The following is a 15100-nucleotide window of genomic DNA, read 5'->3' on the forward strand; positions in this document are numbered from 1 at the left end:
GTAGACAGCCACATAAGCATCCAGACATCCTCCTTCCGAGTTCAAAGTGAATACGAACGATCCACTCCCCAGCCACACTGTCCTCGGATAGGCGGAGGAAACTGTAAGACTGCCCCAGCTCTCGGGACTCCCCTCAGCTTTCCTCGCCGCCCTTGGCCCCCCCCACATCTCATTTCCGCATGGTACAGCCCTTTTCTCTTATCGCGATACCGGAAGCTTCGTGCTTCTGGTTGCCAGGGGAACAGCGTCCCTGGAGGCAGGAGGGCTTTAGACGCACAGCTCCTTCCCCTTCCAGAAAAGCTGCGGTGACGGGAAAGAACCCTCCCCTTTGGGGGACAGGGGGTGACGCTGTCAGCCGGTGCGCTTCTGCGCCCGTCAATGCTTTGCTGTCTGGTGACTGGCTCCCAGAGTTTCCGCCGCGAAGGTAAGGCACCGCACCTGTTAGGACACCACCTTTAACGCCGCGCGACTGGCGGAAGAGTGAGCGAGGCAGTGTCGTGTCAGGGACAGCCCCTGGGCTGTCAGGGAGAGGGGCAGGGCCAATGAGAGGGCGGGGCGGAGTCGTGTCCGGCTGCTGGGCCCGGAGACTGGCTGTTAGCGCGAGGGGGCAGGGCCAGCAGGGGGGCGGGCTCAGCCGGGCTGGGCGGGGCCTACGGGGGCCACCCTACGGCGCCCAAGCATTTGCCTCCACGAAGACTGTGTCTCCAGGATTTCCTGGAGCCTGCTGCAAACTTTTCCTGACCTTAGGACCTCGTATCATGGACTCCCCCTGTCCTGTGCCTTCTGTTCCTTAAGAGCTAAAAGTTATGGGGCACCTGGATGGCTCAGTCTGTTTAACGACCAACTTTGACTCACGTCTTGATCTCAGGATCGGAAGTTCGAGCACCACATTGGGCTCTGTGCTCACAGCTCAGAGCCTGGAGCCTGCTTCAGATTCTATGTCTCTCTCTCTCTGCCCCTCCCCCTGCTCATGCTCTGTCTAAGAAATAAATAAACATTAAAAAAAATTAAACGTTATAATTAAAACCAATCGCCAGTCATTTAAAATAGACCTCAAATAGCAAAGGATATATATAGGCATGCTACAGGGGAAGAAAAGGTGACCAGTAAACACTTGACTGAAGCCTTGTCTGGTAATTAAAGAAATGTAAATCAAACTCACAGATACCTTTGACACTTAGATTGACCCCAGGCCAGAATGGGGAAAGAGGAACTTTCATCATACCCTGTTGGTAGTAGTGTAATTTGGTACAGCCTTTTTGGTGGACGGTGTGGCAACCTACCAAAATTTGAAACACAAGAATTCTTTGACTCAGCATAGTTTATCTTCTGGGTATGTAAATGTAACTAAATAAAGATTCGTACAAAGGGGTTAACTTAAAATTGTGTGTGTGCCATTTGTGTGTGTGTGTGTGTGTTGGGGAGGAGTAGGTAGGTAAAAAGGATAGGTTTGCATATGCCTAAAAAAAAAGTGAGACCCCCCCCCCCCCCCCCCCCCCCCCCCCCCCGCCGATCTATTCCAAGTGGTTCTTGGGGTGAGGAACATTTTGACTTCATTTTTTTTTTTTTTTTTTAATGTTTCTTTATTTGAGAGAGAGAGAGAGAGAAAGTGCACGCATTCACGAGCAGGGGAGGGGCAGGGAGAGAGGGAGAGAGAGAATCCCAAGCAGGCTCTCCGCTGTCAGTGTGGATTTCAATGTGGGGCTCGATCTCACACACTGTTGAGATCATGACCTGAACTCAAATCAGGAGTGGGTGGTTTAACTGACTGAGCCACGCAGGTGCCCAGGAAATTTTTGACTTTAAAAAGTTTTGTATTCTGGGGCGCTTGGGTGGCTCAGTCGGTGGTGTGCAAGACTTGTCTTCGGCTCAGGTCATGATCCCGTGGTTTGTGGGTTCAGCCCTGCATCTGGCTCTGAGCTAACAGCGCAGAACCTGCTTGGGATTCAGTTTCCCTCTCTTTCTGCCCCTCCCCTACTTGCTCTTTATCTCTTTCAAAAGAAATTAAAAAAAAAAAAACACTTAAAAATAAGTTTTATATTCTTCTATATTATTTGACTTTTTCCTTTGCATGGGCAAGTCTTTCTTACATCATAAATGTATAAAGTAAAAAAAAAAACCTAACGAAATAATTTTTAGACATTAAAATCATGAAAATAAATATAATTCCACTTAAAAAAAAGCCTGGCTATTTATTATTTCTAAACAGAGGAGGATTCATTTTCTTTCAGTTCTTCCTTTCATCCAAAAGTAGCAAATTATGGCAGCCATGTATCCCCATTTTGGTTTTAAATGATCCTTGGTGGTTGCATTTCTCACAAGCCTGTATGAAAAGGTTTAAATTAATCTTGTTTGAAATGAATGTTATAAAAAGTTGGTATGTGGTAGTAATGATTTGTTATAATTTAGAATCTGGTCATATATCAGCCCTTTAAAGGAATATCATGAAGTGAATCATATATATATATTTTTAATTTTTTTAACGTTTATTTATTTTTGAGACAGAGAGAGAGACAGAGCATGAACGGGGGAGGGGCAGAGAGAGAGGGAGACACAGAATCTGAAGCAGGCTCCAGGCTCTGAGCTGTCAGCACAGAGCCCGATGCGGGGCTCGAACTCACAAACCATGAGATCATGACCTGAGTTGAAGTCGGACGCTTAACTGACTGAGCCACCCAGGCGCCCCGAAGTGAATCATATTTTATTTTTGAAATATCTTTAATGCAATAAGAAAATGCTCATCTTATGATGTTAAGTGAGAAACATATGAGTCCAATTTTGGTGGAAACATATAGAGGAAAAATGGAAAGGAAATATGCTAACGATGTTAACTCAGAGTGGTGAATATTGGGTGATTTTTATTTATTTTTGAATACACTTTAATATGTTCTAGAAATTTTTCTACAATAAATAATTATGAATTCAAGATCTACTTAGTAGAGAATCTGAAAATACAGATAAGCCAAAGGTAAAATAAAAGACCAAGAATATCCATGAATCCGCCAATCCATAAGAACCCACCTCTGTTCAGTCCTTGACTTGTGATCATCTATCAGGTCCTTTTCTGTATATTCCTTTAATTAGAGAATCGGACATTTCTCTCCTCTCTTTCCTTCCTTCCTCCCTCTTTCTTCTTTCTTTCTTTCTTTCTTTCTTTCTTTCTTTCTTTCTCCCTTTCTCTCTCTCTCTTTCTTTCTTTCTTTCTTTCTTTCTTTCTTTCTTTCTTTCTTTCTTTCTTTCTTTCTTTCTTTCTTTCTGAATTCCTTGTTTATGTCCTTAACTAGTTTTCTATTGGAATATTTCTTTTTCTTACTGATTGGTAAGAGTTCTTTAAGTATGTAAATTCATTAACCTTTTGTGTATTATCTGTGTTGCATATAATTTCCCCAGTTTCTCTGGTGCCTTTTAATTTACTTTAGAGTTCTTTTTAGTTTGTTTGTTTTCCATTCAAGAGCATTAAATGTTATGTAATCAAAACTATTAGTCTCTTCCTTTTTGATTTACACTCTTATGTTTAATAAGTCATTAACTTATTATTACAGGAATTATCTTTATGTTTCCTTCTACTCCCTTGGGGATTTCTTATTTCACATTTATTTTTTATTTAAAAAATCAATTTTTACTTTTATTAAAGTGGTATAGTAAAAAATGGCAAACTCTGCTATAACATTTACAAAGGAAGAAAAGAGAAGCAATTCCTAGTCTTACTCTCCAGAAGCAACCATTATGAACTTGTAAATATTATGTTTATTTGGCGATTGCTTGGTTTTGTCAGTTTTTGGATGTTCTCTTTGATTTCCTATCATGACAGATTAGATATTTTATACTCCCTCTCCTTTTGCATATTCCTCCCTACATACACTCAATATAGGTAAGGCACAGTATTTGGTTAAATCAACATTTAGTGCTTCTGTAATAAGTATTTATCATTTGATTACTTTCTCTGACAACGCTTTATTTTTCTTGTGGAGTTTCTATGGGGCTACTGTGCTTTCTTTAACACTCAAGCACATCTTTAAGATCCTAATTCAACGCCCCTCCTCCACTACGTTTTTCTACATGGGCGAAGTCCTAAGATTGTTCAGTTATATACCCACCCATCCTGGGAACTGTATTTTGTTTAATTTATTATTTTCCGGAGCAAACATAATAGAACAAACCTCTTACTAAAGCAAACTGCAAGGTTTCTGGAGCCTTGTCGCTGATCCATGTCATTGACGGTTCCCTGTGCTTCTATTCCCCTTCCTGACAGGTATTATCCTGGCTCTGCAAATGCTTCCATCTCATTGCTCCCTCTGTAAGCTACAATAAGTCTCCCTTGACAGGCTGCTTATGGCATTTACAAGACATTTGGCCTTTTGGTGACTTATGCTTTTTGATTGTGACGTGATGGGCCAGGGTGATCCGTCATCCCACAATAATAATGTCAGCGCCTTCCTGAGTGAGCCCAAATCCTTTTGCAGAGTTTGAATAATGTGGAGATCAATGCCTTTTTCATTTGCTAAGATGGAAGGAGTTGACCTGCTGATCCCTTAAGCGTCAGCTTTGGCACACTGAATGGCTGGAGGCCAAATCATATTATCCCTCTGTGTGCTTTGGAGGAACATCAGGTTGTTTCTGTTTGTGCTTCCTCCTGTGTCCAAAACTTCCCTGGACTCTTCCTCTGCTGTTCAAAGAAAGAAAGAGAGATGAATCATTTTGTAGGGTACAAAAAGGACATTGTTACGCTTGCTTGGGCCAGAGGCCCAATTGCCTTTCCTCTTGCTGTTATGAGAGAAATGGTTTAATTCATAATTAGAAAGCTAGTGAAATTATGAAATTTACGGAAGGATTGTTGGGAGATCTGTTTACGTGTAAAGTATGACAAGCCAGAACCTGGAATTCTCTCTATTTCTTCCATTTTCTCAGCATGCATGATACCCCACCATTACTGAGCAAATCTGAAACAGTCCTGATCAAATGCACAGTTTGGAAGGATCAGTGTGCCTGCAATGCCCTTGTTCTCCTACTAGTTTAAGCCATCCTGCCTAATAATTCCTGCTTCAGAAAACAGCACTGGGAATAGGGAGCCACAGTGATGACAAGCCTGTGGATGGTGTCACACGAAAAATAGAAATTGGCAATGTGTGTGGCCAGGTAATAAGTGTCTGTCCTCTGTCAGAGAAAGTAGGTTTTTTCCTCTTGTTTCTGAGGGTGAGGTAGAATCATGGGTTTTAAAAGTGGAGGATTGATAGGAAAAGAGCAGTGACCTGGAGATAGGTACTCCATAAAAATGTGGCACCAAAGGAGAGAGGAGAAATCAGAGCTGAGAGGAAAACCTAGGCTGAAAGGTGAGCTAGAACAGGAAGCGCTAGTAAAATAAGGTAGGCAAAACCAGAAAAAAGTTGAGGTTTTATCAAATCATTACGATGAAGCGTGAATCTAGGTTGAGAGGCATGGTGCTCCCTGAGTATCTTCTCAGGCCAAGGACAAAGTAAATGTTTCTTTCTGAGACATAGGAAGCCATTGAGATAGCAGTCTGTATTCTTTTGTCCAACATCCTGGCTAGAATGTTTTTCACCAATAGTAACATAAAACCTGTGGCCACAGACATCTTTTGATGAAATTAGGGTAGTGTGACTTTGGTAGCAACGTAATCCTTATTAACAAAGGTTCTGAGTTAATTGCACATTAGCACTCATGAAACATTTATACATATAAGATATAACTTGCTTTAATTTTTTGTTTGTTTCAGGATATCAATGGATATTATAAAGGGAAACTTAGATGGAATTTCAAAACCAGCCTCAAGTTCAAGAACGCGTCCTGGGAGCAGAGGTTCAAATGCTTCTTTGGAAGTGCTCTCACCAGAACCAGCATCCTTCATGGTAGTTTGCTATTTAGAAATAATGTTAAGTCCTTCTCCCGAACTCTAGCAATTGATAAACCAAGGCTGTAGTTAACATCCCATCTAAAGGATCTTTAAATTATTATTATTATTATTTAGTGTTTATTTTTGAGAGAGAGAGAGAGACAGACAGACAGAGCATGATCTGGGGAGGGGGTGGAGAGAGAGGGAGACACAGAATCTGAAGCAGGGTCCAGGCTCCAAACTTTCAGCACAGAGCCTGACTCGGGTCTTGAACCCACGAACTGTGAGATCATGACTTGAGCTGAAGTTGGTCATTTAACCAACTGAGCCACCCAGGCGCCCCTAAAGGATCCTCTTTAGAGGGTGTGTCTGGGAACACTCACAGATTTCTTCTTGGATTTTACTTTAGACCATTTAATGTGAAAATTCTGTGTCTTTCTTTACCTCCTGCTCCCCCTCCTTCTTTTATTTTTCTTTGGAGTGTGGCTTATTTGTTCACAGTTATGCTTTGTTAATGCTCATCTGTAAGCTTTTTTTCTTTTTTTTCATAAGAAATCTTTGTATTCCAGGAGTGCCTGGGTGGCTCAGTCGGTTAAGCGTCCGACTTTGGCTCAGGTCACGATCTCACGGTTTGTGAGTTTGAGCCCTGCGTTGGGCTCTGTGCTGACAGCTCAGAACCCGGAGCCTGCTTTGGATTCTGTGTCTCCCTCGCTCTCAGCCCCTCCCCCACTTGTGCTCTGTCTCTCAAAAATAAATGTAAAAAAAAATTAAAAAGAAGAAATCTTTGTATTCCAATATCTACTGTGCCAACACTGACTCTTAATATGAAGATGTTTCAGTAATTTTATTTTTTAATTTTAATTTTTTTTACACAACAAAAACGTATTTTTTCATGGTTCTAGAAGTCCAAGATCCAGGTGCCAAGAGGTTAGGTTTCTCCTGGGGCCTCTCTCCTTGACTTGCAGATGGTCAGCTTCTCTCTTATCCTCACAGGGCCTTTTTCTCCATGCTCCCATACTCCTGGTGTTTTTTCTTCTACTTATAAGGACACCAGTCTTATTGGATTCGGGTCCTATCCTTTTTTTTTTTTTTCTTTTCAAATTTTTATTTAAATTCTAGTTAATTAGGGGTGCCTGGGTGGCTCAGTCTGACAGCTCAGAACCTGGAGCCTGCTTCGGATTCTAGGTCTCCTTCTCTCTCTGCCCCTCCCCCACTCATGCTCTGTCTCTGTCTCTCTCAAAAATAAACATTAAAAAAATTTAAAAAATTCTAGTTAACGTACTGTGCAATATTGGTTTCAGGAGTAGAATTCAATGATTCATCACTTACGTATAACATCCAAGCATTCATCATAAGTGCCCTCCTTAATACCCATCACCCATCTAGCCCAACCCCCACCTACCTCCCTCCATGAACCCTCAGTTTGTTCTCTATCTTTAAGAGTCTCTTCTGGTTTGTTTCCCTCTCTTCCCCCACCTCCATATCTTCATCTGCTTTGTTTCTTAAATTCCACATATGAGTGAAATTATATGGTATTTGTCTTTGAGTGACTTATTTCACTTAGCAAAATACACTCTGGCTCCACTCATGTCGTTGTAAATGGCAAGATTTGCCATTCTTGTTGATGGCTGTGTAATATTCCATTGTATATATGTACCACATCTTCTTTATCCCTTCATCAGTTGATGGACATTCGGGTTCTCTCCATAGTTTGACTATTGTTGATAGTGCTGCTAATAACATTGGGGTGCATGTACCACTTTGAATCTGTATTTTTGTATCCTTTGGGTAAATATTTAGTAGTACAATTGCTGGATCATAGGGTAATTCTATCTTTAACTTTTTAAGGAACCTTCCCACTGTTCGTCAGAGCGGCTGAACTAGTTTGCATTCCTACCAACAGTGCAAGAGGGTTCCTCTTTCTCCACCTCCTCGCCAACACCTGTTATTTCATGTGTCGTTAAGTTTAGCTATTCTGACAGGTGTGAGGTGGTATCTCATTGTGGTTTTGATTTGTGTTTCTCTGATGATGAGTGATGTTGAGCATCTTTTCATGTATCTATTAGCCATCTGGATGTCTTCTTTGGAAAAGTATCTATTCATGTCTTCTGCCCATTTCTTAACTAGATTATTGGTTTTTAGGTATTGAGTTTGATAAGTTCTCTATAGATTTTGGATACTAACCAAAAAGTTTCAGTGATTTAAAAAGTATAGTTCGGGTTAAAGACCATGTAATGTATATTTAGTCGGTACCTTACCTGGCCATGATTTCCTTTCCTTTTCTTTAGTGGTCTATTTTTCTTTTCTTAAAATATCTAAACTTGATGTTTTTTTTTTAAGAATCAGTTTTTTCATCTGCAATGTGGTACTAGTTTTAAGCTTGTGGTAAACAAAAATTTGAAACCTTATGGTAAAAAAAATCTTTGCAGGCTCATGAATCCCCACTCATTCATTCTTTTGATTTATGGACCAGACTCTACCTTACGAAACTCTTAAAGCATTTGTTATGATTTAGTGCAGGAACTAGAGACCACTCTAGGCATTTCCAGCAGACAGGGATTAAATAATAGAAATTCAGTTTCTCAAAATCAGTGGAAGGCCAGCATCAGTGGAGGGCCAGCGGGAAAGGGAATCATGGGAGGAAACTTCTCTTGGATTGTTAGTTCCTAGGTCACACCTCCATGGCTGAAATCCAGAGATCAGAAAGCTTCTGCCTCTGACGCTGCCACAAGTCCCTCAGAACCACAAAACTGGTGACTGGACATACAGAGATGACAGCCTTTGAGATTTCTTGCCACCTTCCTATCAGGAGCTTGGGAAGATGGCTTCTCCCTCACGTCTGCAGTCTAAATCTTGTGCAGATATGTCAAACTGGATGATTCTAACGTGCATCCAGAACCACAGGTGGCTTGTTAAAATACCATTTCTAGCTGAGCTCTCTGTTTTGTTTCATCTAATCCTGCATCATTATTGTGGGTTAACGCTTGTTAGTTGTGTAATATTTCTTGATATCTGGTAGGATGGGTCTCTCCATCTTATTCTTTTCTAGAACTGTCTTAGCTATTCTTGTCCTTTTTGTTCTTTTTGTATTTTAGATTGTTTTTTCAGGCCTTGCAAAAATTACTCTTGGACTTTTGACTGAAATTACTTTGAATTTATAGATGAATTTGGAGACAGTTTGTGACTTTGTGATATTAAATCTTAACTATTAACATTGTATCTCATTGACTTTTGTTTCTAATTTAAAATTTTTATACACTGTAAAATTTATTCTTTTTCAGTGTATAGTTCTGAGTTTGGCAAATGTGTAGAGTGATACCATCACAATCAAGATATAGGACAGTTCCATCACCCCTCAAAAATTCCTTCATGCTACCTACCTCTTTGCCTCTACTCAATCTCCCTTACTCTTTTTTTTTTTTTTTTTTTTTTTTTTAAATTTTTTTTTTTCAATGTTTTTTATTTATTTTTGGGACAGAGAGAGACAGAGCATGAACGGGGGAGGGGCAGAGAGAGAGGGAGACACAGAATCCGAAACAGGCTCCAGGCTCCGAGCCATCAGCCCAGAGCCCGACGCGGGGCTCGAACTCACGGACCGTGAGATCGTGACCTGGCTGAAGTCGGAGGCCCAACCGACTGCGCCACCCAGGCGCCCCTCTCCCTTACTCTTAATCTTGGAAACCCCAGATCTGTTCTTTATACCTATTGTTTTTCCTTTTCCAGAAAATCATATGAATGGAATTAAAAAGTATGCAGCTTTTGAGTCTGGCTTTTGTTTATTGGCACAATGCATTTGAGACTCCTCTATTGTTACATATATCAATTGTTCACTCCTTTTTTATTGACGATTAGTGTTCCATTGTGTGGATATACCACAGTTGGTTTACACATTCACATGTTGAGCAACATTTGGGTTGTTTTCAGGTTCTGGTGATTATGAATAAAGCTGCTATTAATATTTGTATACTGAATTTTTTTTATTTAAAAACTTTTTAAATGTTTATTTATTTTTGAGAGAGAGAGAGAGAGAGAGAGAGAGAGAGAGAGAGACAATGGGGGAGGGGCAGCGAGGGAGGGAGACACAGAATTCGAAGCAGGCTCCAGGCTCTGAGTTGTCAGCACAGAGCCCCACACTGGCCTCAAACTCAGGAACCATGAGATCATGACCTGTGCTGAAGTCGGACGTCTAACCAACTGAACCATCCAGGTGTATCTGATTTTTTTTTTTTTTTTTCCTATGGGAGAGTAGGTTTTTATTTCTCTTGGGTAAATGCCTGGGTGTTGGATTTCTGGATTGTATGGTAGGTATATGTTTCACTATAAGAAATTGCAAAATTGTTTTCTATTCCCATGAGAAATATAGGAGCATTCCAGCTGCTCTGGATCTTCACAGAAGTTGATGTTGTTAGTTTTTTAAAAAAGCTATTCTAATAGGCATATGGTAGTATCTCATTGTGGTTTTAACTCCCATCTTCCTGGTGACTAATAATGATAAATGAGCTTTCAGGTGCTTATTTGTAACCCACGTATCTTTTTTGGAAAAGGTATTGTATTTTTTATTTTTTTGCCTTTTAGACTTGTCTTTCTTATTGTTAACTTTTGAGAGTTCTTTACATATTTGAGATAGAGTCTTTTCTTAGATACGTGATTTGCAAATATTTTTTCCTCGTCTGTAGCTTGACTTTTCGTTCTTTTAACCATGTGTTTTGAAAAGCAAACATTTTAAATGTTGTTAAGTGCACTTTGTCAACATTGTTTTGAGACTCGTTTTTTGTTTTTGTTTGTTTTTGTTTTTGTTTTTTGGTTGTATCCAAGAACTCTTTGTCTAACCCACGGTTCCAGAGATTTTTTTCCTATGTTTTCTTCTGAAAGTGTTATAGTTTTATGCTTTACATTTAGGTGATTTTGGCCTCTCTTGTTGTCAGTGAGAAGGCTTTTGGAAATCCGATATTCATTACACTGTGGGCTGTCTCATTTAGATACTTTTCTCTGGTTGCTTTAATTTTTTTTTTCTCTTTGTGTTCAGTATCTACTATTACTCACCGGTGTATGGATTTGTTTATTTTATACTTCTGGAGACTAGTCCTTCTTCACTCTGAGGATTTGTGTGTTCTGTTTATTTTGAAAAATATTCAACCATTGTTTTTTTCAAAAGTTTCTAGTATTGCCCACTGTTTTTTCTATTTCATCATCCTGAAAGTCACATTAAGTGTCTGTTTGAAACTTTCCCTTCTCTCTTTATGTCTCTCATCTTTTTTTTTTTAAATATTTTCTATTCATTTATTTTGCTGTGCTTCATCCTGGGGGAATTTCTAACATATATTTAAAATTTTTTGAATCCTTTCTTACGCTGTGTCACATCTGCTCTTTGATCCACTGAATTTTTAAATTTAATGATATCTTTTTAATTTCCGGAAGCTCTTTTTAATTTATTTTCAAATAAACTAAAGATGGTTGGTGCTAATGAAGTGGGGGAATTTGGGTAAAATTGTAAAATGGGCCAAGATTGCCATTTGTTTTGTCTTTTTACTTCATTGCTTCCTGCTCATTCTAAGAGAATCATGTGGGATGATATATGTGAGAGTCTTTTTGTGTCCTGAAGTGTGCCATCCAAGTATATTGCTAATATCTAGTTATGTGTTATATATTCTATATTTCCCTATATAAGAACCATTCTCAGGGAAAAGTCAGCCAAGTTCATTTATGCCAAGATATAAATAAGCATCAGGGCTCATGTGATCTCTTCTAACAATTTCAAGATTTTCACAGAACTATATAGCCTTAAGGATTTACTGGTTATTATAGAATTTAAGGCTTTAACCTGGCCTTTCACAGAGTATGTTTTTGAACAGGGAACCCTCTTTAACACCTCCCAGATCACATAGAGGAGGCATTGTTTTGCTTATTTATAAATTGGGCCTCAGCTAGTTTCATTCTATGCTGGATCTAGTAATGCTTATACCATAGTGTCATTGAGGAGTGAATGAGGCCGTGTGTATAAAGTACTTAGCACAGGCCCTGGCCAGTAGGAATTCCTCAGTAAATGTTGCCTCTGATCATTATACCACTGACTCAGCTCAGTTCCGCTGGGACTTATGTCCTAGTCTAGGTAAACAGAGATGCTCGCGTGCAGTCTTGTATCCCTGGCAGTTTAATTCTCCACACGATCCACCTTCTGCCCTGAAGATTCAGAAGGGGACACAGATTCCAGTGGCCGAGAGTTGACCACCTTCCAAGGGCCGAGCCCTGATGGCCTGGAGCAGAGGTTTCCTCCATTGGGAGGGGAAATGCATTCCTTCCAGAAGGGCTGAATCTCTCTGAGGTTTTGCCTCTCTCTTGGACTATGTTCACTTCTAATGTAACTCTCACTGCTGCTCATGGCTGTCAGGGCACTACGATCCCTGCTTTTTCCTGATGCAGCCGTGAATGTCTTTTCTTGCTCTCTCTCAGGAAAACACAGCTGTGCCAAACTGGTGTTTTCAAAATGAGCATTGCTGAAATGGAAAGAGAAACCAAAATGACAGAAAAATTGTGAATAGCATAAAAATAATTACCAAAGCACATGGTTCTGACTTGAAGAATATCATTAGAAACACATCTCGATTCAGACTCTTTGCTTTCCAACTCTTCAATAGCCACATGTGGCTGGTGGTCATTGTAGGGGAGCGCAGCTCTAGACCTTTGACTTTCCATCTGAGTGTAAGCTCCAGAAGCAGGGACCATCATGCCTCATGTCCAGAGCTGGCCGAGAGGGGTTCTGGGACGGATTCCTGACCCTCCTCCATTATCGCTGGAATTTGCCGGAGAATGGGGCATGTCTTTTTGGTGCAAATGTTATTATATTTGCGTAATTAACTTACAGTTAATTAAAAGTTCTATTTCTAGAATAGCTTAACACTAGCGTATGTATGTGTGTATGTCCTCACATGTATTTACGTTAGTGTCAAAATAGTCTACAAATGTTAAGGTTTTAAAACCTTACCTATTTATGAAAATTATTTCTTTGGAAATAATGTTTAGGTTGATACTGCAATCAAGTTGAACTCTGGTATAAAGGGCCACTCTGAGAGGAGTAATGCAGAGGAAAATGGCAACAATAGTGATGATAAAGGAGAAAATGATTCTGAGAAAACAAAATTGGCTGAAGAAGGGTCAGATGAAGATCTGAACTTGGTTCAACATCAGATAATCCCTGGATGTGCAGGTAGGATACTCACCAGGTGATAGGCTAATGATAATTACAGACATTATAGTTAAAATATTAGAGTTACATCTGTTTTTTATCAGCTAAAGAAATACTAGTGAAAAAAAGAGGTATACCTTTGTGAGCACCAGCTTTTGTTTAGAATAGTACTGAGTCTTTAAAAACACGTAGAAAAATAATAAAATTTTCATTTAATGAAATTGTTACTGTGGGTCATTTCACGTTAAGTAGGAAGTATTTCTGCCACTTATGACAGGATTTATTGATATTTTTGATGTCTCAATGATACAATAAAATGTATCCCGTAATTTCTAAATGCCTTTTTCAGGATAATCCCGTTTGATCTTAGTAACTTTTGGATTTTAAAAGACTCCTTTTTTCCCACCCTGGTTATTAAATTAATACTGGTCAGAGTGGAGAGCATGTCTCCAAATGTGGTGTGCAGAGCCCTGGGGGATTGCTGAGCTCCTTCTAGGAATTTTGCAAAGTAAAAACTTCTTTCGTCATAATATTGATATATCAGTAATATAATTCATCGTAATACTGAAATAATGATACCTGCCTTTCCGCCCACTACACGGACATTTGCGGTGATGGCACAAAAGCGACGGTGAGTAAAATTGCTCCTGTGTTAGCACGAATCCAGGCAGTGTATCACATTGTACTAGTCGGTCATTGTGTTCTTCGTGACCAGCCCCTGGGAGGGAAAAGAAATAGCCTGTGTCACTCAAGAACATCTTTGGTGGAGCAGTAGAAATTGTTAATCTCTGAAACCTGGACTTGAAATACACATCTGTTTAATTGCCTGTGAGGTAAAATGGGAGGTATGTATATAGCAACTCTGCTCTACACCAAAATGGGAAGTTTGTGTTGAGGAACAGTACTCGTATGATAGTTTAAGTCGAGAACCGAACTGGCCGCTTTTTAACGGAGCATCATTCTTATGTGAAAGAACGACTGACGGACCAACTAGTATCATTCAGACTTGGGTATTTGGAAGTCATTTTTTTTTTTTTGAAGATGAAGTGAGCGTGTCATTTCAAGGAAGATAATTGACAGTATCTTTCGTCAGTGATGAAATTTGGACTTTCAAGTGAAAATTAGAATTTTGGAAAACTTGTGTATGCCACTGTGAGATTGACAGCTTTCCAAGACTTAGACTTCTCCGATAAAATTTGATGGCAGTATGAACAAATGTGGTTTTTTAAAAATACTGTATCCTGAAACGTGTTAACATTTTGAAGGTCTGCGTAAGTCAGTGAACCACTATTTTCCAAATGACCAATGAAGGGTAAAAGATCGATTAGCACAAATGATAGATGCATGGATTTTAATGGAATAAATACAAAAAGCTCACTGATAGAGTTACGTATTTCACATTACAACCACTCTTTAAGAAACTACCCCTTGTCGAGTTTTTATAGTATCAAAGAAGAATATCCACAATTATCTGAGAAGATTATTAAATTTCTCCTCCCCTTTCCAAATACATATTTGTATGAGGCCTGATTTTCTTCATACATTCTAACTAAAACAAGAGATTGCAATAGATTATACAAGCAGATATAAGAATCCAACTGTTTTCTGTTCAGCTAGATATTAAAAATTTAAAACAATGCCCTTCTTAATTTTTTTGGAATCTATACTTATTTGTCATAAAAAATGTTATATTTATGTTAGCATGTAATTACTAATAACATGTTTATTATTTTTAAATGAATAAATAAATACATATTTTTCAGTTTTGATTTCCGATATGGTAATTATCAATAGATATAACATAAAAGCTACTTTGGGTTCTCAATAATGTTTAAGGTTGTAAAGGGAAGCTGAGGTCATAAACTTTGAGAAATGGTGACTTAAGAGTATATTTAGGATGAGTTTTGCTCTCAAAATTGGGCCTGGTGACTCAGGATTATAGTTATCAGGAAACGAGGCATTATAGTTGCGATTAGCTATTGGCCCAGTTTACACTGAACTTATTTATACTGTTTTGGAACTGCATGAGTTACTTCCAGATGTCTGCTGTATAGACCACCTCTGTA

General features: G+C 39.3%; 1 protein-coding gene across 7 annotated transcripts in view; it reads left to right on the top strand.

The window, feature by feature from the left end:
* Positions 1-244: 244 nt before the first annotated feature.
* Positions 245-15100, top strand: part of FSIP1 (fibrous sheath interacting protein 1) — a 208818-nt gene continuing 193962 nt past the window's right edge. For all 7 annotated transcript variants that reach the window (XR_006203649.1, XR_006203650.1, XR_006203651.1 and 4 more), the window contains exons 1-3: positions 245-424; positions 5735-5867; positions 12872-13055. Coding sequence is in view for 4 of the 7 variants with exons in the window: in XM_042942445.1 (XP_042798379.1) it covers positions 5742-5867; positions 12872-13055 (310 nt within the window). In the remaining 3 variants the exon portion in view is untranslated. The remainder of the gene's footprint in view (positions 425-5734; positions 5868-12871; positions 13056-15100) is intronic.

The sequence above is a fragment of the Panthera leo genome, chromosome B3 (assembly GCF_018350215.1).
Source record: "Panthera leo isolate Ple1 chromosome B3, P.leo_Ple1_pat1.1, whole genome shotgun sequence".
Classification (NCBI taxonomy): Eukaryota; Metazoa; Chordata; class Mammalia; order Carnivora; family Felidae; genus Panthera; species Panthera leo.